The 20,012-nt window shown below is 29.6% G+C and overlaps 5 protein-coding genes across 6 annotated transcripts; all 5 read left to right on the forward strand.

Annotated features, from left to right (window-relative positions):
- The first annotated feature begins 100 nt into the window (after positions 1 to 100).
- LOC145759775 (uncharacterized) lies at positions 101 to 3,439 on the forward strand. The gene is made up of 11 exons (XM_082573615.1): positions 101 to 231; positions 420 to 483; positions 560 to 724; positions 874 to 935; positions 1,071 to 1,568; positions 1,695 to 1,784; positions 1,926 to 2,106; positions 2,223 to 2,360; positions 2,438 to 2,593; positions 2,675 to 2,834; positions 2,978 to 3,439. The coding sequence occupies exons 1-11, from the start codon at positions 199 to 201 to the stop codon at positions 3,087 to 3,089; spliced, it is 1,659 nt and encodes a 552-aa protein (XP_082429741.1). The 5' UTR covers positions 101 to 198; the 3' UTR covers positions 3,090 to 3,439.
- A 339-nt stretch (positions 3,440 to 3,778) lies between these two features.
- LOC145758917 (coiled-coil domain-containing protein 25-like) lies at positions 3,779 to 4,746 on the forward strand. Its single transcript, XM_082572611.1, has one exon. The coding sequence runs from the start codon at positions 3,907 to 3,909 to the stop codon at positions 4,528 to 4,530; it is 624 nt and encodes a 207-aa protein (XP_082428737.1). The 5' UTR covers positions 3,779 to 3,906; the 3' UTR covers positions 4,531 to 4,746.
- Positions 4,747 to 4,752: 6 nt separating this feature from the next.
- LOC145759545 (rRNA N(6)-adenosine-methyltransferase METTL5-like) lies at positions 4,753 to 5,710 on the forward strand. Its single transcript, XM_082573391.1, has 5 exons — positions 4,753 to 4,852; positions 4,953 to 5,096; positions 5,193 to 5,283; positions 5,352 to 5,422; positions 5,565 to 5,710. Exons 1-5 carry the CDS (start codon positions 4,753 to 4,755, stop codon positions 5,708 to 5,710), a joined length of 552 nt encoding a protein of 183 aa, XP_082429517.1.
- Positions 5,575 to 9,899, forward strand: LOC145758916 (uncharacterized). Of its 2 annotated transcripts, XM_082572610.1 has the most exons (11): positions 5,575 to 5,699; positions 6,671 to 6,794; positions 7,159 to 7,358; positions 7,500 to 7,612; positions 8,027 to 8,138; positions 8,220 to 8,326; positions 8,660 to 8,748; positions 8,859 to 8,964; positions 9,039 to 9,183; positions 9,298 to 9,381; positions 9,447 to 9,899. In XM_082572610.1, exons 2-11 carry the CDS (start codon positions 6,720 to 6,722, stop codon positions 9,571 to 9,573), a joined length of 1,158 nt encoding a protein of 385 aa, XP_082428736.1. In that variant the 5' UTR covers positions 5,575 to 5,699; positions 6,671 to 6,719; the 3' UTR covers positions 9,574 to 9,899. The 2 variants fall into 2 exon arrangements, with proteins under 2 accessions (XP_082428736.1, XP_082428735.1); XM_082572609.1 differs by lacking the exon at positions 5,575 to 5,699 and having other exon boundaries at positions 6,539 to 6,794.
- A 571-nt stretch (positions 9,900 to 10,470) lies between these two features.
- LOC145759653 (protein XRP2-like) lies at positions 10,471 to 12,537 on the forward strand. Its single transcript, XM_082573502.1, has 7 exons — positions 10,471 to 10,617; positions 10,700 to 10,887; positions 11,007 to 11,136; positions 11,244 to 11,445; positions 11,690 to 11,823; positions 11,887 to 12,025; positions 12,126 to 12,537. Exons 1-7 carry the CDS (start codon positions 10,534 to 10,536, stop codon positions 12,290 to 12,292), a joined length of 1,044 nt encoding a protein of 347 aa, XP_082429628.1. The 5' UTR covers positions 10,471 to 10,533; the 3' UTR covers positions 12,293 to 12,537.
- The last annotated feature ends 7,475 nt before the right edge of the window (positions 12,538 to 20,012 follow it).

The following is a 20,012-nucleotide window of genomic DNA, read 5'->3' on the forward strand; positions in this document are numbered from 1 at the left end:
TATGGTGAAACTCGAAAGGGAACTTTGTTTTACTAGTCTTTCCCTTATTCTAGTGTTTTGTTAACTTAAAGTTTATGCATTATGACACAATTATGTTTTATTTTAGGCTAAAACTTAAGTTATATTGTTGTTTTAATTATTATTATGTAATTTTGTAAAACATTGAAAATCGAATTTAAATAATTTTAATTTTGAAAAATGGCCGATGATAATGAAGAACAACGTAATTTGGTAAGTTAAGTAAGAAAACAATATTTTGTGTAATTTAATATGTAAAAAAACAAATGGATTTAATATGGTTTAATTAAAAAATTAATTAACTGAATTTTATAATGGTTTGATTCCTATCCTAGGATGTTTTTTTCTAAAATGGTTATGTGGTGTAAAAGATCACATTATTAAAATTGTTTCACTTTTAGGTTCCAATTCCTGATAATAATTCTGCTATTTCTGAACTAAGAGATGTTGTAGCAAATGCTCAAGGTAAACATTTGATAAACAATTCTTATCCAACATAAACCCTGAATATTATGAAAGTAATTAAACTTTTTTATTTCAGTTCCAGTAAATCTAAATGTTGAGCTTTATGATAATAGAACTATTCATCAAACTAATGTTGAACAACAAACTAATGTTGAACAACTAAATGAGGTCCAGCATCAACACAACATCACTGGGGGGAATATACAACATGTTGGCGACCAATATAATAGAACTCCTGCTGGTATTTTTACTTTGTTGTAAATAAAAAAAGGTGGCATAAAGTCTTTAGTTATGGGTTATAATTTTTTAAATTGGGTGATTAACTTAAATTTACATTTAAAAAAGGTTACATTACCATAACAGCTTTTAACAGTGCTATTTATTTGATAGATTCAGAAGGTTTACCACCAACACAATCTAATATTGAACAAGGACCACCACCAATTCCTGCAGTAAGAAATATTTATTAAAGTCTTATATTTTTTATTTTCAAAAAGGCTTGTTAAAAAATGGAAAATCAAAACTTACACCCAATACAGAAACTTCCATTAATCAAACCTACCCCCTGACAATATTGTATTTAACAGGCCAATCAATCCAATGACAGTGTTGAAATAACCTGGGTTCGACTTAAACTAACAGGAATGCCTGCTTTGATGGTTGTAGGTACTGGGTGTGTGTTAGCAACTGGTGCTTTAGGGCTCGGTGGTTACGTTTTACATCGAAGTCCTGACCCTGGAAAATTGATATTAGACATTCTTGGGGTTGTAACAAATGGGGTTGTCAAAATTTTCACTAAAAGAGTCGGAGGTGGATCTATTGATGTTGAAATAGTGGCTGAAACCAAACAAGTCTTTAATGACTTTCTTGTGTATTTTGCAACTGGTGAATTGCAGGAGAATTTAAAATCTTTTCTCGAGAAGTATTCAGCTGAGCATGGGATTGATGAAAATGCTTTGAAATTAGACATGGTCCAACTGAGAGAACTCAAAACTTACACAGTCACTCGAGTTGAGCTAAATCAAATGAAAAAAAATGCTGCAGAAGAAGTAAACAAACTGGTGGTAAAATCCACAGAGAAAAAGGTAAATTTAAACTAAGTTGTAAGAACAAGTAAGATTAAATACAACTATATGCTACCATATACAATGTTTAGTTTTATAATTTATTCAGGTTTTCCCTAAATTAAATTTTTCTTTTTACACTTTAAGATTGTGAAGTTAGTTATGATCGGAGGATTAAACACACAGAAAGAAGTTGATTTAGTGGATTTGTCTTCAATGCAATGGACTCAAATGCCGGTAAAAAAACTATGAATTTATTTTAAAATATTGACTTTAATTGTACCTTGAATTAGAACACTACATAACACTGGAATTTAGAATAAATTAAAGCTTTGATACAGCCAATGGTAAAAGTTATTAAGTATAAATTTTTTAAAGAAATTAAATGAGAAAAGATATGGAGCTTCATCTGCTGTTGTCAACAAACAAGTTTTCATCATGGGAGGCTATTTCAAATCCTCTGTTGAGAGCTTGAATGTTAATGATGAAGATCCACAATGGAAAAACCAACCTCCAATGAAGCAGATTAGATTTTGTGCTTCATCAACTGTTTTAAATGGTGTTGATTTTTTATTTTGTACAATTAGAATATTTTTATAATGTTCTTCTAAGTTTTTATGATAGCCCTTTATTAATATACCTAAAGTCAAGGTTAATTGTTTAAGTATTTTCTAGATTGCATTTACACAACTGGTGGTCAAAACGATGAGATTTTATCAAGTGGGGAATTCTTAAATGTGAGGACAAATGTAAGAGAAAATATTCCTGACATGATTGTTCCAAGAATGGGCCATGTTTTAGTTAATGTTGAAGGTTTGTGTTGTTGCGTTAGTGTTTTAACTTTTTTTTACAACCTGTTTATGTTAATAAACAGTTCTTGGAATTTTTAGGTAAACTTTTGGCAATTGGTGGATTTAACAAAACAGATCGTCAACTGAAAACATCGGAATGTTTCAGTGATCAAAAATGGTCTCTTATTTATCCAATGAGGGATGGTGTTACTGGTCATGCTGCTGTTGTGGTTGATCATTATGTCTATGTTTTGGGTGAGTGTATTTAAGTCAAAAGCTGGTTGAAACATCGTATATTTAATTGATGAAATATTTATTTGTTATTACAATTGGTAGGAGGATCTGAAGATGGTGTTTGTGCAGTTTCATCAGTGATCAAATACAACATTTCATCTAATGAATGGTCAAGTGTTGCACCACTGAACAACGCTCGATTGTGCCACTGTGCCATAGCTGTGGACAACAAGATTTATGCGGTTGGAGGCAGAGATGCTTTGTAAGTTGCAGCTTTTGTTTAAAAATCTAATTTTATTGTAACTTATAGTAAAAGAGGTTTACAATTTAAATTAAAGGTCAATTCTTAAGACTATAGAAGTTTGTGGATCAAACCTTGGATTCTAATTTTTAAATCTGTTTCAGAACTGGAAATTCAGTTAATTCCATTGAAGAATTTGATCCCTTATGGAACAAGTGGACGATAGTTGGAGAAACTAACAGGGAGGTTATGTACGCAACAATGGTTTCTCTATGAGGTCTTTCTTTTTTTATTTTGCTACAAGACAAGAAACCTTTATGTTCCAGCATTATTTTTTTAATATTTTTTTATAAAATTGCATTTTTTTATAAAATTGCATCTTTTTAAACTTATCTCTGAATTCTTTAAATCTTTTATATAAAATAGTGTTGTAGGGTAGTTTTATTAGGTTTACAACTTTTTTATTATCTGTACTTTGTTTTCTGTGATTTTGTTTAGCAAAAAATGCTGTTATTTCCTTATTGTGTAACCGTGTAAATATTGTACTTAGAAATATTAGTTACTTTTTGTCATGTTTTGATGCGGGTAGATATTTTGTGCTTTCTTTTTCTTAACACGATGTAGTCTTATTACCCTGAGTTTGTTTTTTATAGAAAGTAGGTAGGTGAGAGGTTTGAGCTGCCTAAAGATGCAGGGTTTAAGAGCAAATATTGTGCAATTGATTTTGTTCTACAGCCCAATCCCAAAATTAAAATACCACAATAATTAAATATACTGTTACATAAGCTTACCAAAGTTCTTCTTTAGCACCCTATAACGTTTTTTATTTAAAAAAATTAAAATTGTTTGTTTGTAATTTTTGTATACGCTGATTTAAATATTCAGACATCATTTTATTATTCTGATCCGCATAAACTTATCGACCTTCCCGCCAACAATAAATTGCACGCGAAAGTGCACGCCATCTTATTGCACGCTTCAAGTTTAATCTTGTGCACGCGCATTACTTTACATGTTGTTAGCGCTAGCGATTCGATAACTTGAACAGCATCTTATATTCTAAATAGACTAAATTCAGGACAATTAAGACAGTATGGTGTTTTTCTACACAAGTAATATAACTGGAGAGAATTACACAATTTATATGGGTTTAGATAAATACGAAAACGAAGATCTAATAAAATATGGCTGGCCAGAAGATGTTTGGTTTCACGTCGATAAAGTTTCATCTGCTCATGTTTATTTACGATTAAAACCTGGTGAGGATATCGACGACATTCCAGCTGAGTTGGTTTCTGATTGTGCACAACTGGTTAAAGCAAACAGCATACAGGGGAATAAAATGAATAATATACAAGTGGTATACACTTGTTGGTCAAATTTAAAAAAAACTGGAGATATGGCTGATGGTCAAGTCGGGTTTTATAAAAATAAAGAAGTTAAAACGGTGTTTGTTGAAAAACGAATAAATGAAACGGTAAATCGATTGAACAAAACAAAAATCGAGAAAAAACCTGATTTATTTCAAGAGAAACAAGACAGAAATCTACAAGAAAGAAACGAGACAAAAAAATTACAAAATGAGGCACGATTAAAAGAAAAAGAACTCGCAAAAAAACGCAAAGAAGAGCAAGAAAAACGATCGTATTCTAATTTATTTGTTGAATCTGAAATGCAAAGCAATCAGGATGGAAATGATTCTGATGATTTTATGTAGAAATAATTATTTTATTAAACAAAAAGTCCAGTCTTGAGATGACAGTTTAGTTTATTATTGACCTTATCTTATTGTTCTATAAATACAAAATTCTTGTTTATAATTTGGTGATTTTTTTGTGCTTTTGTATGTTGTATATTTAAAAACCTAATCACAATAATTTCTTTGCTTCTAACTGTCAATAACTATTCAATTTTTTAGATAAATATTATTTTAATTATGATGAAATTACAGCAGTTGGAATCAATTTTAAGTGAAGTTAATGGATTTGCTGAACCCAAAGTCAACTTAGAACAATATATCACAACTCCTCATTTAGCTGGTTAGTGTTAAAATTAATATTTAGATTTTATTCGATCATTAATTTTTAATTTTCTTGTTTAATTATTGTTTATATGAACCTTTTTCTTTAATGTTTTCAGCTTGTATTCTGCACACAGCTGAATCGCAATTCGGGGATCTTAGTTCAAAGTTTGTCCTTGATCTGGGGTGTGGTTGTGGGGTCTTATCCATCGGGGCCAGTATATTGGGGGCTGGGTCCTGTTTAGGGATTGACATTGACAAAGGTCAAGCTTATTTTTAATTTGTGCGAATATTAAATTTTACTTTTTCCAACTTGTTTTTCTGGTTATAATTAAATGCTTATGATAATTTATTTTTAGACGCTCTAAACCAATTTCGAGAAAATATAAACGAATTTGAAGTTGAAAATATAAATATAATTTGTGCTGATGTTCTACAAATAAATGAAAGGTAAAAAATGACAAAAAGTTCTGAAAATTAGCAAAAATAAAACTTAGTGATTTCTTGTTTTTTTTTAGGAAATTATTACAGAACAAGAAATGTGACACCGTTATTATGAATCCACCTTTTGGCACCAAAAATAATAAAGGTAAAATTATGAAAATATTTATCAATTTGTGTTTTGTCAATTGGCAAGGCATTGAACTTAAGACCGTTGCGGTTTTAGAATGTCTACTCTAGTGTTATAAGTAACAAAAGTTATTTATGTGATTACCTGTTTTATTTTCAAGGTATTGATGTCAAGTTTTTAGAGTTGGCTTCAAAATTAGCAAAAACTTCGATTTACTCACTCCATAAAACAACAACAAGAGATTATATCTGTAAGAAAGCTGAACAGTTTAATCTTACACCTCATGTTATAGCAGGTACTGTGTAAACTAGTGAGTTATATTGTTGTTGGTTTTGTAAAACGTCCAAGTCTCAAGTTCAAGAAACTTTATTTTTGTTTAGAATTACGTTACAATATTGATTCCACTTTCAAATTTCATAAGAAAAAATCAAAAGACATAAAAGTTGATTTTATTCGCTTTACTTTAAATAAAAATTCAAAAAAATAAACAATTTGACTTTTAATAACTTAGTTAAGCATTTGAAAAGGTTTAAAACATTTATATTAGATTTAAAACGCAAATTTCTGCAACTTGAGACTTGCTCAGTTTAATAAAATCGTTTACGCAGTTTTTTTCGTTCCGTTAGTTGGCGTTACAGAGCAAGGCAAATTCGTTTTTTTGAGCTTTTTTCGTAAAAAAAGGTTTTAAGCAGTTTAAAATTGCGATTTTTTAGGATATTTGTGCATAACAGATTTTACCAGATTACTTAAAAGTGTTTTAGATTTAAAATCCGGTTAAAAATAAATATTTTTATAAACTACAAGACATGTAGAGGCGTATTATCTAATTTGTCGTCGGACCTGAGTTATAATTAGCGAATTAATTTAAACTTAAACCCAACATCCTAAATGACTTAATTTTAATAAACAAACATGTTAATTAAATTAATTACTGGCTTAATTAAGGTAAGTAGACAAATTATCACGAAAAAGGGTAAATTTAAACTTTTTGTCGCGTTTAATAAATCGTTAGTTTTAAATTTGCGCCGAATTAGAAAGGTGAGTTGATATTTATTTTTTTAAACTTTTATTAACTTTTGGGTCGTGTTTTAAGGGGATAGTATCCGTTTTATCTAAGTTCAATTAACGTTCTTGACAGACTTTGAAACGAGTCAAAGTGTTTAAAACGATGATGAACTTTACGATAAAACGCTTACTGTTTATTTAAACTTAGTGTAATTTAAAATTAACTTGAAACTAAAACATGGCGGGTGAAAATTTCGGTAGATTAAGAATTCCCGACGAAAGAAATCCAGAAATTTCAAGTTTTGACGAAATGACAAGATTTTCAATCGAGGACATTTTTGGACCCAGATCTCAGACAATATCACCACCTAGTCCACCAGTGCTTGTAAGTTTAACTTTTCATTCTTTTTTTGTGTCAATATTTCAGGTATTAACCTTTTTAGAGCCGTTGTACAAATTATTATCTTCTAATGACTTTGGTTAATCTTCAACTATGACTGCTTAAGGCTAAAAGCAATTATTTTATCTTAAATATTCTCCCTAATCATCTCTATGATCTGTAGTTTAATAAACAGATAATATAACGAGGTGTTGTGGTTAAAAAATTTTTCTTTTATTTGTTTACTGGCAAAAGATGGCTACCGTTGGCATTCAATCAAAAAACAACTTTATAAGATACCTCTATTGGAAATTGAACCTCTAACTTCTGCTATAATAATTTAGTTTTGATACTTAAATCTTTTTCGCAGCCCTACAGTCATTTTTCAACGTTGAAGGAAGGTTTTGTCGTTCCATATCGCCATGATTTCTCAGTGGCAAATATGGCGTCTGTTAATTTCATTCTCGCCTTTCTAACTCTGACCACGAAGCTGAGGGATAATGCGAAGGGAGTCCAACCTCCTGTAAAACCTGATTTACATTTGTTTAAATGTGATTTTGAAAACGATTGGTAAGATAAAGTTAATTTAAAAATATAGGAAAGGTTTTAAAGAAAATTAACTTTTAAAACTGTTAGCATCAAAGGCATTTCTTAATTAACATTTTTTCTGTTTTTAAATTTATTTTTATTAAATTTTTTGCTCTAATTCAGGTGTCCTGATTTTGTTCAAGAAAAAAGTGAAAAAATAAAGTGGCAAATCAGAAGTGGACCTTCTAAGACCGAGGGAACTGGACCAAACGTCGATCATACATTGATGACGTCACGTGAGATTATTATAAGTTGAACTCTGCTAAAGTTTAAATCCAAAAATATTTTAATCCACGCGTGAAATAATCGAAAAACATCTGGTTTTGCTTAGATTATAATTACTTGTTACCATAACATGAAGTAAAAATAGTTTTTTTTTCCATTTCATAAAATTTCCAAAATTTTTGACTTTTAAGTATAGGTGAAGTGGAGTTAATTATTTGTTGTCAAAATGTGGAATAATAATGTCAAGTTTTATTCACAAAGTGCATGGAATTAAAAGATTTATGTCAAAAATTTTAAATCGAAACTTCCAAAATTAAAAAAAAGGTGTTTTTTTAACAGTTTAACGACCGACTTACGCATTGAAACCTATGAAAAGGTGGTGAAATTTTGTTGGGGCATAAAAGTAATCAAAAATTATTTTTTAGATGGTCATTACGCTTTGATGGAGGCCAAGGGTCATAACTTTGGTGATAGCGCCACCTTCAAGACACCTCCTGTGAGTTTAAATGGTCACGGTGATTTTTGTTTGAGATATTGGTGAGTTTAAAGTCTCGGGTAAACTACTAATGTTAAAAAGTTGACATTTTTACCAGGTTAATAAATGAAACTTCTCACCAGGTATCTACTGAGGGGACGTGGGATCGGTGGAGTTAAAGTTTATTGGAATGTCCCGAAAACTCACCGAGGGTTCGTTCTACCAAGATCGTTAGTTTACTCCATCAGCGGTAAGTAAAGATTTGTTGGAAAAACTTAATTAATAAAATGATTAATGCTTTATTTAGAGATAGTTGTTTTGGGTTAATTGGAGATCTTATTATATTATCATAACATTGTTAAACATGTTTTAAAACATGGATTTAAGGTCGATAACATCTAATACAAACAAAACTACAACCTCATTATTATTATAGTATGTTAAATTCTAAAAATAACCCAAATTTGAATGTTGTGATTAAAGATTAAATTTTCAAATTTACGTATGGTTCTTATATGTTTATTGATCATTTAAAACTAATTCAACAAAATCGAAAATATGTTTATACTTAACCTTTTTTAAGGTTCCAAAAGTAAAAATGCAAGTCATTGGATCGAAAAATGGTCGACATTAGCTTCTCCCCAAGCAACTGGGCACACTAAACCGGTGCAGGTAACAATTTATAAGTTTTCATCCAACTCTAACTAAACTACAGAACCTGTCATCATATTCTGTTGAATGATGTGTTGTAACTGGTGCCTTTAACTTAAATTTGTTTCCAGTTTGAGTTCCAGGCCACTCGTGGTTTCTCCACTACTGGAGATGTTGCGATTGACGACATTTCTTTAACTAAAGGGGCATGCAAGGAGGAAAAAGTCAAAATTTCAGGTAAAAAGTGGTTGGGTTTTTCTAAAATGATTCACCCTTTAAATTGCTTGTAATATTTCCAATATATATTTTAGGAACGACCCCGGTTTACAAACCCCCTACAACCCCAAGTGGCCCAAAAACCACTCAACCGTGGCAAGCTTCCAATTCAGATTATTCAAAATGCGGAACCGAATATTTCAACATCCAGAATCAAATTTGCTGCGAGGGAAAATTAACGTAAATTATTGATCTTCGTCATTTGCGTGGTGACGGTTGTAATATATAGTTAAGTGACGTAACGGGGTAACGTGGGTTTATACCTTTTTGTTACCACAAACTTTTATGTTCCAGACATGGTGGAAGACAACACAGATGTTGTGGGGATAAATCGTATATGCCCAACAACCAGATCTGCTGTGGGAGAACCCCTGTTAGGTAAGAACTTTAACTTTTATCAGTTGAAATCAGGTGTTTATTTATCTGACTTTGTGTTTGTACAGACGTGGTGGTTGTTGTGGGGGGAGCAAGGCTTATGACAGTAATTTTGAAGGTTGCTGCGGCAGGAAAAACACTTTCAACAAAAACAATGAAATGTGTGAGGGCGGGGTTGTGAAGTCAAAAAACTAAACTTTTATTCGTTTCAGAATTTGTAATTAAATTATAAATATGTATTTAAATCTTTGTCGCAGATAATAATATACTCCACTCGAAACTTTGACGTTTTAAATTATGTTTATGTTGTCAGAAGTGCTTAATTATAAGTTGAACTGATATCGTGTTATTAATTTTGTCTAGTCTATATTCCTAGAAATTCGACGATTATTTTTGGAATTGTTGAGCTGTCAAAATAATTTAATGTTCTAGGATTAAATCTCTCATATTAATGTCGTAGTTTTTTTAAGGTATTCTTAAGTCTTGTGTTAGTGTTTTGTTAGAATTTGTCAAGTTTTTATTTGGAAAATCAAAACATGTAAAAAGATAAATTAGAAATATGCGTGAAATTATATCTGGTATCTAATCGAATGATTAAATCTTATACAAAACAATATACCAATTGTATAAAGCTGCAACGAAAATTAATGTTGTTTAAAAGAAACTATTTTGTGATTTTTTTGTTAAAAAAAATTAAAAAATAAAAATGCGTCGAACCCGGAACTAGTGCTTGGAAGGCACCAATGCTAACCGTTACACCATCGACGCTTGTGTTTCAAGTCGCTAAAACTGACGACCAATAAAATTGGAGATAATAATTTCTTGTGCTTTTGGTTGTAGGTGTTAAATAACTTTTACAAATTTGCTGTTTTTAGCAATGAATAAATATTTAAGAATAAAACTGTAATTATTCTTGAGGATAAACGATTTTTAATTGCGTGGTAACTGTTTGCATTATTTTGTGGTTACGAGCTTTGTTTTTTTTAGCATAGCTTGTAGGTTAGTAACGTAAGAGGAAAAATTAATTTAAAAAACAATAATTTTATAATGTTTAGATTAGTTTTAAAATGTTGAACTGATTTTATTTGAAGTTTGATTAAGGCAGCTCCGTTTTACGCAAATAAATTAGGCTTTAAAGTTATTTAACAATAAAAAATGGGTTGTTGTAATTCAAAAAAATCAAAAAACGAATCGACTGAAGAAATAACGAAAGAATATAGCTGGGATAAAAGAAAAACGGTAAAATTAATTTTTAAACCATTTTCCATATGTCAATTGAGAAAAAATTTGAATCCATTTTTTAACCAATTTATTTTGTTAGGTTGATCTATCTCAATTTACATTTAAAGATCTGGAAAATGAAATCGTTGTCAAAAAACCAGGAGAGTTAAATGGACAACAATTTGTTGTTAATAACTGCAAGAACTCAAAAATATTTTTGTTGGATCATTTAGCGGCTGTTACTATCGATAATTGTGTTGGTTGTCAGATTATTGTTGGACCTATTAGGTTAGTATACTGTTTTTACTTGCCAACATTTGGTATCAAACCAAGGTTCTTCGTGCCTACTTGTGTTACTTAAAAATGTTTTTAATGGTAGTTAGATAATGTTTTTTATTCTTTATTAGAGGTTCAATTTTCTTGAGAAATTGTCAGGATTGTAAAGTGATGGTTGCTTGTCAACAATTTCGAACGAGAGATTGCAGAAGAGTCGATGTTTTTCTACTCTGCACAACTCAACCTATTATTGAAGCTACAGTAATTATTAATTATATCATTTTGTGCAATTTATCCAGCATCTTACAAACTTGTATAACATAGAGGATTATAATTAACAGTTTGTGACTAACTTTAAACTTTTTTAGAGCAAAATCAGATTCGGTTGTTACCAGTTTTTCTACCCAAAGTTAACTTCACAATTTAAAGAATCGGTTTTGAGCATGTTTAACAATAACTGGAGCAACATTCATGACTTCAGCCCAGATCCAGATGTTAAGAATTGGGATATTCTGCCAGAGAACATTTCACCAGAATCAGTTTTCAATCTCAATCTGCCAGAAAGTGAAGGTAAATGCAGTCTTAAGTTGTTTTTTTGTCAATTTTATTCCATAAGTCTATATATAATGGAGCTTGGTGGGTGATATTAATATATTTCTATGTTTAATATATAGGCCTACAAAATAATTTAAATTGCCATTTGTGTTGCATGGGTAAATTATCACTGGCATATATTAGTTGAGGGTTGCCACCATATTGCGACAATTAAATATTCAAAACTGGTGTAATAGTCTTGTAATTTAATTCTATATAGAACAAAATAAAAAAGAATTTCAAATCTCAGCAAAAAGTTTCGATTCCATCGTTCCTTTAACTCTTGGTTCAAGGAACAAGTTTTCGACAGAGTCATGTTTCGTAGTTTTGTTTCATGATAACGACTATCAAAAGGTAAGTTATTATTGTAGATTTAAAATACAATTGACTATCAGTTATATTATGGTTTACTTTCAGGTTGCATTTGAGATAATTAAGGAAATGAAGTCGGCAGAAATTGGTTTAAGTCAAAGCAAGGAAATAAGTTTATCTGATCAGGATCTTAAAAGAATTTTCAACGAGGGAATCGAAAAATTTTCTAAATTTACAAAATCTGGTTCGAAAATTTTATAAGAGTGTTACTGTTTAGAGCTTACAAAAAACTGTGTTGTAGGTTTGTTTATAGCCAGTTTTACTCAAAATGTTTATTATTCCAGGTCCTGTGATTGGTTTAGAATTTAATGGAGAAAACTGCATTGAAATTTGTTTAAAAATTGTTAATGAAAAAGAAAATGAAAAAATTTATGTTTCAAACTCAATTGAAAACTCAGTTAAAGAAATCGAACAATTTTACAATTTTTGTGAAATGCAGATGACAGTTTAAATTATATAAACTATTTAGATCAGTAAGTAAAGCACTAAATTGAAATTATGTGTCATTTTAATTCCCACTACTGGTAAGTTATTGCATTCTTTAAAAGGTCCGGGATCTTGTGTTTAATTCTTACTGCTGGCATTTTTTGCAATCCTAGGTAAAGTGGCAATTGTGATTATCTTGGATAATAAGTTTTTTTGTAAATCTAAACCAGTACAAAGACGTAATTTTATCTAGTTAATCTGTTTTGTATTGTGTAGTTTTAAAATGTTGTTTCATATATGTTCTATTTGTTAAAGTTTTTATATTAATAGTGTTAGAATATCTAGATGTTATAAATTTTATATTTTTGTAAAATAAAGATTCTGTTTATTATAGTTTTATTTTTATAAAGTTAAATATTTTTACGAAAGTAGCAAAAAATAAAGTTTTGTTTTAATACAATAAACAACTTCTGAACATTTTGCTTACATTTATTTTTTATTTTAGCAAAATTAATATTATAAATAATTAGAAGCATTTTTATATAAGGTTAACAGCTCTGAAACACACAAAATTATGAATATAAAAACTTTTAACAGGTTAATATACTACTATTAATACTGTTGCTACAAAAAACAATTAAGAAATAAAAATAATTACATATCAGTGAAAAAGAGGAATTTTAATATAAAATTTTGTAAATAATTAATTTTTTTGGTGAAACTACTTTTTTTAACATTTTTCTTCTCGATGCTGAGGGTAAACTCCGCCTCCAAGGTTACCAACAGTCTAAAAATAACGAAGGTTTATTTGGTGCAGTTGCTTAAAATGTAAACAGTCTATTGGCATGCGTTTAAAGTTTTTGGTCAGCTTACCTCTCTGCTTGTTCCTTGAGTTGGTATGTCTAAATAAACAAAAAAATTTTATTTTTTATTCTTTTTTAAAGTCTGACACCTATTGGCAGATTAACTCACCAAAAAATATTTCTGTTAAGTTTAAAAAAAAAGATTAAACCATATTAAGTGGAGTTGCACATCTATATCTTTTGTATATATCTTTATCCTCGATGTGGGAAAGTCGAATGCGCGTCTTAAACATTAACATCAGTTACTTCAACTCAGTCTCGAGTTGCCTGTGGCAGTTTGGGATATTATAGAGACTATAATTGCCCGGTAATTATGCTGCTGATTAAGTGCTGACTTATCAGGAGTTTATGGCGCCTTACTCAAGAGCGCTACAGCATGAGTGGGAATTGAACCCACGACCTTCTGTGTGGTGTAGCAAGTGTTCTTACCACTACATCATGTTGCCGGTTAACTTACTAGGTATTGGTGAAAGTAAGTTGTTTCTCTGCAAAGTTGGTGTCACTTTTTGGTTAGTGGGGTGTAGTTGGTGGTTTACTGGTTGAATTTGTTGACTGTAGTTTGGTTGGTGTTGGTAATAATAAACTGGTTGGTTGATTACCTGTTTTGGTTATTTAAGATTTTTAAATATCTTGTTAGCGACCAATTTTAATTTAAGTTTGTTTGTTGTGGCTTTTAAGATTAAAGTTTTGTAATAATAAAATCTCATTCACAATCCTACTTTACTTTATTTTTAATTTCTACAAAGAATAACATCAAAAAAAATAAATACAAACCGGTTCTTGGTTAACAGGTTGTACTTGATTAGGGCCAGTTGATGCCTAATTTAAAACATATTTTTAACAAATGTTCATTTTTAAAAACTTATCATTTAGAAATTAAACTTTACCCTAATTTCAATTTCAGAACATCCACAACAATTGCATTGCATGATCGCTTTGATGCAGAATGTTGCCACAGAAACACAACATCCGAGCATTATGTTGCCGAAGATAATGAGGATGCAGTCAATAATGAGCAGGATTGTCTTACTCTGTGAAAGTTAGTTTAAAGTAAGGATGTGTTATTATTGTTTAATGCTACTACATCTTGTTTTGGGCTTCAACTTAGGGTTTTTAAACTTAATTTGCTGCTAGGCATGGTGTAAAATCCTTAAGTGAGGCATTATAAATGGTATGTTTTTACGATACCAAGGAATGATGAACCAAATTATAAATGCAATTTAAATTATAAAGATAACAAAAAAATAAAGTTTTTACTGCTTCACAAGTGGAAGGGTAAAGAATTCGTTCACATGTGGTCGCACCAGTCTAGAAATAAACAAAGTTACTTAAAACATTTATTAGAATTATAAAACAACATTTTTATTAATACAAAAAAAAATTTTTAAAACCTGGTTGTCGGGAGAGTAACATTTATCTCCACAACCTTCACTCTTCTAAAAGTTTAAAAAAAGATTCAAACAAAAACTATTAAAAGTACGAGAATTGTCACATTGTTTTTAAAAACGACTTACCGAATTAACTGGCCAACAGTTGTAAGGGTAATTCAAGTTGCATTCGTAATAAGACTAAGAAAAATGTGGTTATTAGTAGTTTAAATGGTTAAAACAAAGTATTTACTTTAAAAGTAGTTACCTGGCCATCCCCCGTTGGATAACAGTTGTAAGGATAATTTGGGTTGCATTCAATCACCTTAATATAAAAGATTTTGTTGTGACCGTAACTATGTTAAACAATGTAATGAAAAAAGGACTAAATAAATTAGTTAACCAAGTCATAGTTTCTTCATTACTGAATTACTAGCACTTTTTTGTGCACTGTTTGAATACACTTGACAAAAGTTAATAAGAGTAAAGCGAGTTGTGTTGACATTGTTCTTTTATCAAGGATTTGTTTGTTTTTAATCAACTTATAATATTTAAATAAACACCTGTGCCTAATTATATTTGCACTACCCCACTCTGGCATTTAATGTAATATACTTACTGTATCCCATGAATAATATTGACATTACCCTTGCATTGTATTTATATTAAACCCTACCATGCAATATATTGAAATCAAGATTGTGTTTTTAACTTACTGTTGGTACTAATGAACAAGTTGTTCCAGTGCATAATTCCTGAAAAAAACATAAATAAATCAAGTGGTTAAAATATTCAAGATCTTAAAATAAGAAACACATTCACCTCTTGTACTTTAATATCACAAACTACAATATATACTCACAGTTGTTTGGCTGCATGTATAAATTGATGAACAAGACGATGCGTAAGTCTCACTGGTTGTTGGATAATCAGCAATCTTTGCCCCTTCAAGACTGATCATTATAGCACAAGTCACAGCTCCCAGAATCCCAACAATGGTGCCCCAGGCATACTATAAGAACAAGAGTATTCTGTGTTACTCTGTATTAACTATCATTACTAGGGTAAACTTTGAAGATTGGGCATTTAGTTTAGCGAGATAATATTAAAAAATTATTTTTTGTAAAAAAGGTATTCAAACCTTCTTGATGCTAGGTGAAAAGCTTGTTGTCAACGATATTATCCCAACACTCATACTCTACAAGATTTAAGGCAACATTAATATCTCTTTATTGTTTATTGATGTCTTTTTATTGAACTAAATCTGCCATTTTTTTATTAGGCTTACCATAACTCCACACCATATTCCTTCCCCAATCTTGCCCAGATCAGAGTCGGTCAGTTCTAGTTGTTTGATCAACTCAATTACTCCAAGGATTATTGAAGTTATTCCCAATCGCAGTAGAACGTCCTTGTTATTTAGTAAGTGTTTTCAATAAATTTATAAGATACTAAATAAATATTAAGCATAAAATATACAAACTTACCCCCAGTAGTTTAAACTCACTGCTGAATGGGTCCTCTTTTTCTTTTTTGGTTGCTGTAATCTCAATCATTTTTATTTTACAACTTCTAATGATTTATAAAAAGCAGATGTATTTTTATTTCTTTACAAACTAAAAAATAACGTATAAATTAGTAAAGTACTAAGTCTGTGAAAGCCTTTCAACTGTATATATTTTGTTTGATATGCTACCATACCAACCAACTAATGAAGTCCCACATTTTCTAATTAATATTTTTCAAGTAATTTTGCATGGGGTAATGCAAATATAATGTGGTAGTCTGTAAGTGTTTAATTAAATACCATGGGTTAATTAAAAACAAACAAGTGTTTGATTAACCTAATGTCAATACAATTTGCATAAAGTTTAGTTTTGTGAAGTATATTACATCACAAAATTTAAATTGTGTTTGTATTGGGGTTTAATACTTTGTTAAAGTTGGGGTTGGAACAATATTAATACCATTTTATATTTTGTTCAAATTAAAAAGTTGGCATGTTTTAAATCATAGAATAATGCAAATCGAACCCCGCTTTTGTTTATAATGCAACAAAAAACAAAGATGTTCCAAAAATTATTTTATTTTTATTAAATTTACATAGAAGTTGCTTCATTACTTAATATTAATTTGTACAATAATGTGATATTAATTATTAAATAACGACCTACTTAGAAGTAATATTGATCAAAAAAAACTTTTTATCTTGGGTTTTATTTAAGATTGGTTTGGGATATTATAAAAATAATTGTCATCTTTTACTTATATCTATATATACATAAAACCAAATTTAAAATTATTCTATTTTTTATTTTGACACAGCAAAAATCAACGTTATAAATAATTAAGAGCATTTATATAAAATGGTTCAGCTTACAAAAGTAAAAGCAGGCTAATAGGATATTATTATTATTGCCACTTCAAACTTACTGCGAAAAACAATTAAAATAAAATAGATAGGTATTGGCAAAGAAATATAATTCAAATGTAAAATCTTAAAAATAGTTGATTAATTTAAATTTTTTTTTGTAAAACTACAAAATAATTTTAAATTATCATTTTCTAATAGTTTTAATTAAAATTTAATTCTAACATTCTTCTCTTTCATGTTGTGGGCCATTCAGGACTTTTAATAAACTTACAGAGTGCTTTCTGTTTGTTCATCTAAATAAATAACAAAATTTGATTAAAATTTTACTTTTTATCTTTAGTGGGGCATACTTCTACTTCCTAAGCCCAATACCAATTGACAGATTAACTAACGAAAAAATCATCTTGAAGTTAAAATTAAAAAAAACTAAAGAATTTAAAGTAGTATAGGTTTTGTGTAATTTGATTAAAAAAACACACACCAAGAAATAAACACAAACTAATTTATCTACAAGATATCTTACTAGGCCTTGTTGAACGTGAAGTTGGCATCGAATTTTGGTTATTGGTTGGTGTTTGGTTGTTCATTGTCTGCTTTAGTTTGAAAGTTTTTTTAAGTTTGTTAATAAGCAATTAGTGTTTAAGAATAAAGGTTTGTAATAACAAAATCTTTTTTAGCATTTTGCCGCTTTTTAGGTTTGCTGATATGCAATAACTTCTTATTTAAAATTTAAATTAAATTTTAGTTTGGCTTTTAAGATAAAAGCTTTGTTATAATAAAAACTTTTTTACTTTATTAACAACACACTATAAAAATATATACAAACCGGGTTTGGGGGTTGAGGTCCTACTCGGTTATTGCCAGTCAATGTCTAAATTTAAAATATAATTTATACAAGTGCTCATTTTTGGAAACAGTTTTGATTGTAAATTTTTACGTTCTGAGAACTGGCATTGGTATGCGGCAATGTCTTAATGCAGAATGTTGCTACAGAAACACAGCATCCAAGCATTATGAGACCACAAAACATCAGAATAAAGTCTGTGATTAACAATATTGTCTTGCTCTGTAGATGAAAATATGATAAAAATAATGTTGTTTAATCTTAAGTTATTTTGTTTTAGGGAAGGACTTTAACACAAGGTTATTTACTTTATTTTTTACATGCACGTTGTAGCATCCTTGGGTATGGTGTTATAAATGATTATTTTTAAATAAACCAAAATAGTATGAGTTATTTTAAGTTATTAAGTTTGCATTACAATCATAGGTGAATTAAAATTAGGTTTACTGCTAAACAAGTTGAAGGAGAGATGATTCTATCGCAGGTGACTACACCAGACTAAAAATAAACAAAGTTATTTATCCAAATTTGTTTATTTCCCTTATTATATGTATATATGATTTTTTTTTATTTGAATAAAAATATTTAAAACCTGGTTGTCGGGAGAGTAACATTTATCTCCACAACCTTCACTCTTCTAAAAGTTAAAAAAATAAGTTTAAACTAAAAATAAAAGGTAAGTTTACTTGAAATGTTGCTGTTAAGAACGACTTACCGAACTAACAGGCCAACAATTGTAAGGGTAATTCAAGTTGCATTCGTAATAAGACTAAGAAAAATGTGGTTATTAGTAGTTTTAATGGTTAAAACAAAGTGTTTACTTTAAAAGTAGTTACCTGGCCATCCCCAGTTGGATAACAGTTGTAAGGATAATTTGGGTTGCATTCAATCACCTTAATATAAAATATTTTTTTTGGGTGTTCTCCTCAATGTCTTAATACGAAAAAGCACAATTTTTTATATCACAAACTACAATATATACTCACAGTTGTTTGACTGCATGTATAAATTGATAAACAAGATGGTGAATAAGTCAATGCAGTTGTTTGATAATTAGCAATCTTTGCTCCATCAAGGCTGATCATTATAAGACAAGTTACAGCGCCAAGGACCCCAGCAATGATGCCACATACATACTAAAAAACAAAAATATTTTGTGTGTAAAAAGGTTGACTTCAAAACCTGGTTTTCAATTAATTTTCATTAACCAGCTTGTCTACGAAAAAAATCTTACATATAGTAAAGCTTTTTACATGTAATTTGATAAACTTAAAAATAAAATTTTAAATATTCAAACCTTTTCTCTGCTAGGTGAAAAGCTTGTTGTCAACGATATTATTCCAACACACATACTCTACAAGATTTAAGGCAACATTAATATCTCTTTATTGTTTATTGATATCTTTTTATTAAACTTAATCTGCCATTTTTATTAACTTACCATAACTCCACACCATATTCCTTCGCTAGCTTTGCCCAGATCAGAGTCGGTCAGTTCCAGTTGTTTGATCAACTCAAATATTCCAAGGATTGCCGAAGTTATCCCCAAAGCGAGTAGAACGTCCTTGTTATTTAATTTTTAGTAAAATATTGTTAGATTAACTTATAAGGGTTATTTAGTGTTTAATATAATGTACACTTAATTATTTTTGGCATCAATATTTTAAAATATACAAACTTACCCCTACTAGTTTAAACTCAGTGCTGAAATCTTTTGTATCCTCCTCAACCATTCTTATTTTGTCAAACTTTTATTGATTTATGAAAAGCAGATATTTTGATGGTATTTAAACTTAAAAATATCGTATAAATTAGTAAAGTACTAAGTCTGTGAAAGCCTTTCAACCGTCAAGTTTTAGTTTGTTATGCTACCATACCAACCAACTAATGAAGTCCCACATTTTCTAATTAGTATTTTTTAAGTAATTTTGCATGGGGTAATGCAAATATAATGTGGTATTCTGTAAGTGTTTAATTATATACCATGGGTTGAATAAAAACAAACAAGTGCTTGATAAACTTAATGTCAATACAATTTGCATACAGCTCAAGTTTAGTTTTGTGAAGTGTATTACAACACAAAATTTCAATTGTGTTTGTATTTGTTTTTTAAAGGTTCAATATTCTGTGAAAGTTTTGGTAAAACTTGTTTAAACTCCCAAGTTGGCACGTTTTAAATAAAATAACGTAGATCAGACCCGGCTTAAATATGTTCATAATGCAACAAATAATTGCCAAAAATTAATTTATTTTCATTATATCTTTACATAGAAATTGCTTCATTACTTCTGCATGAT

This window comes from Corella eumyota, chromosome 7, assembly GCF_963082875.1.
Source record: "Corella eumyota chromosome 7, kaCorEumy4.1, whole genome shotgun sequence".
Classification (NCBI taxonomy): domain Eukaryota; kingdom Metazoa; phylum Chordata; class Ascidiacea; order Phlebobranchia; family Corellidae; genus Corella; species Corella eumyota.

Excerpts from the sequence above, each read along its gene's own strand:
- LOC145759775 (XM_082573615.1), top strand. The coding sequence starts at position 199 with ATGGCCGATGATAATGAAGAACAACGTAATTTG. Across the intron at positions 2,594-2,674 it reads TCATTATGTCTATGTTTTGG|GAGGATCTGAAGATGGTGTT; the intron begins GTGAGTGTATTT and ends TACAATTGGTAG. Across the intron at positions 2,835-2,977 it reads GTTGGAGGCAGAGATGCTTT|AACTGGAAATTCAGTTAATT; the intron begins GTAAGTTGCAGC and ends AATCTGTTTCAG.
- LOC145759653 (XM_082573502.1), top strand. The coding sequence starts at position 10,534 with ATGGGTTGTTGTAATTCAAAAAAATCAAAAAACGAATCGACTGAAGAA. Across the intron at positions 10,618-10,699 it reads GCTGGGATAAAAGAAAAACG|GTTGATCTATCTCAATTTAC; the intron begins GTAAAATTAATT and ends TTATTTTGTTAG. Across the intron at positions 12,026-12,125 it reads TTCTAAATTTACAAAATCTG|GTCCTGTGATTGGTTTAGAA; the intron begins GTTCGAAAATTT and ends TTATTATTCCAG.
- LOC145758917 (XM_082572611.1), top strand. The coding sequence starts at position 3,907 with ATGGTGTTTTTCTACACAAGTAATATAACTGGAGAGAATTACACAATT.
- LOC145758916 (XM_082572609.1), top strand. The coding sequence starts at position 6,648 with ATGGCGGGTGAAAATTTCGGTAGATTAAGAATTCCCGACGAAAGAAAT. Across the intron at positions 7,359-7,499 it reads TGTGATTTTGAAAACGATTG|GTGTCCTGATTTTGTTCAAG; the intron begins GTAAGATAAAGT and ends GCTCTAATTCAG. Across the intron at positions 7,613-8,026 it reads TCATACATTGATGACGTCAC|ATGGTCATTACGCTTTGATG; the intron begins GTGAGATTATTA and ends ATTATTTTTTAG.
- LOC145759545 (XM_082573391.1), top strand. The coding sequence starts at position 4,753 with ATGAAATTACAGCAGTTGGAATCAATTTTAAGTGAAGTTAATGGATTT. Across the intron at positions 5,097-5,192 it reads AGGGATTGACATTGACAAAG|ACGCTCTAAACCAATTTCGA; the intron begins GTCAAGCTTATT and ends ATTTATTTTTAG. Across the intron at positions 5,423-5,564 it reads TGGCACCAAAAATAATAAAG|GTATTGATGTCAAGTTTTTA; the intron begins GTAAAATTATGA and ends TTTATTTTCAAG.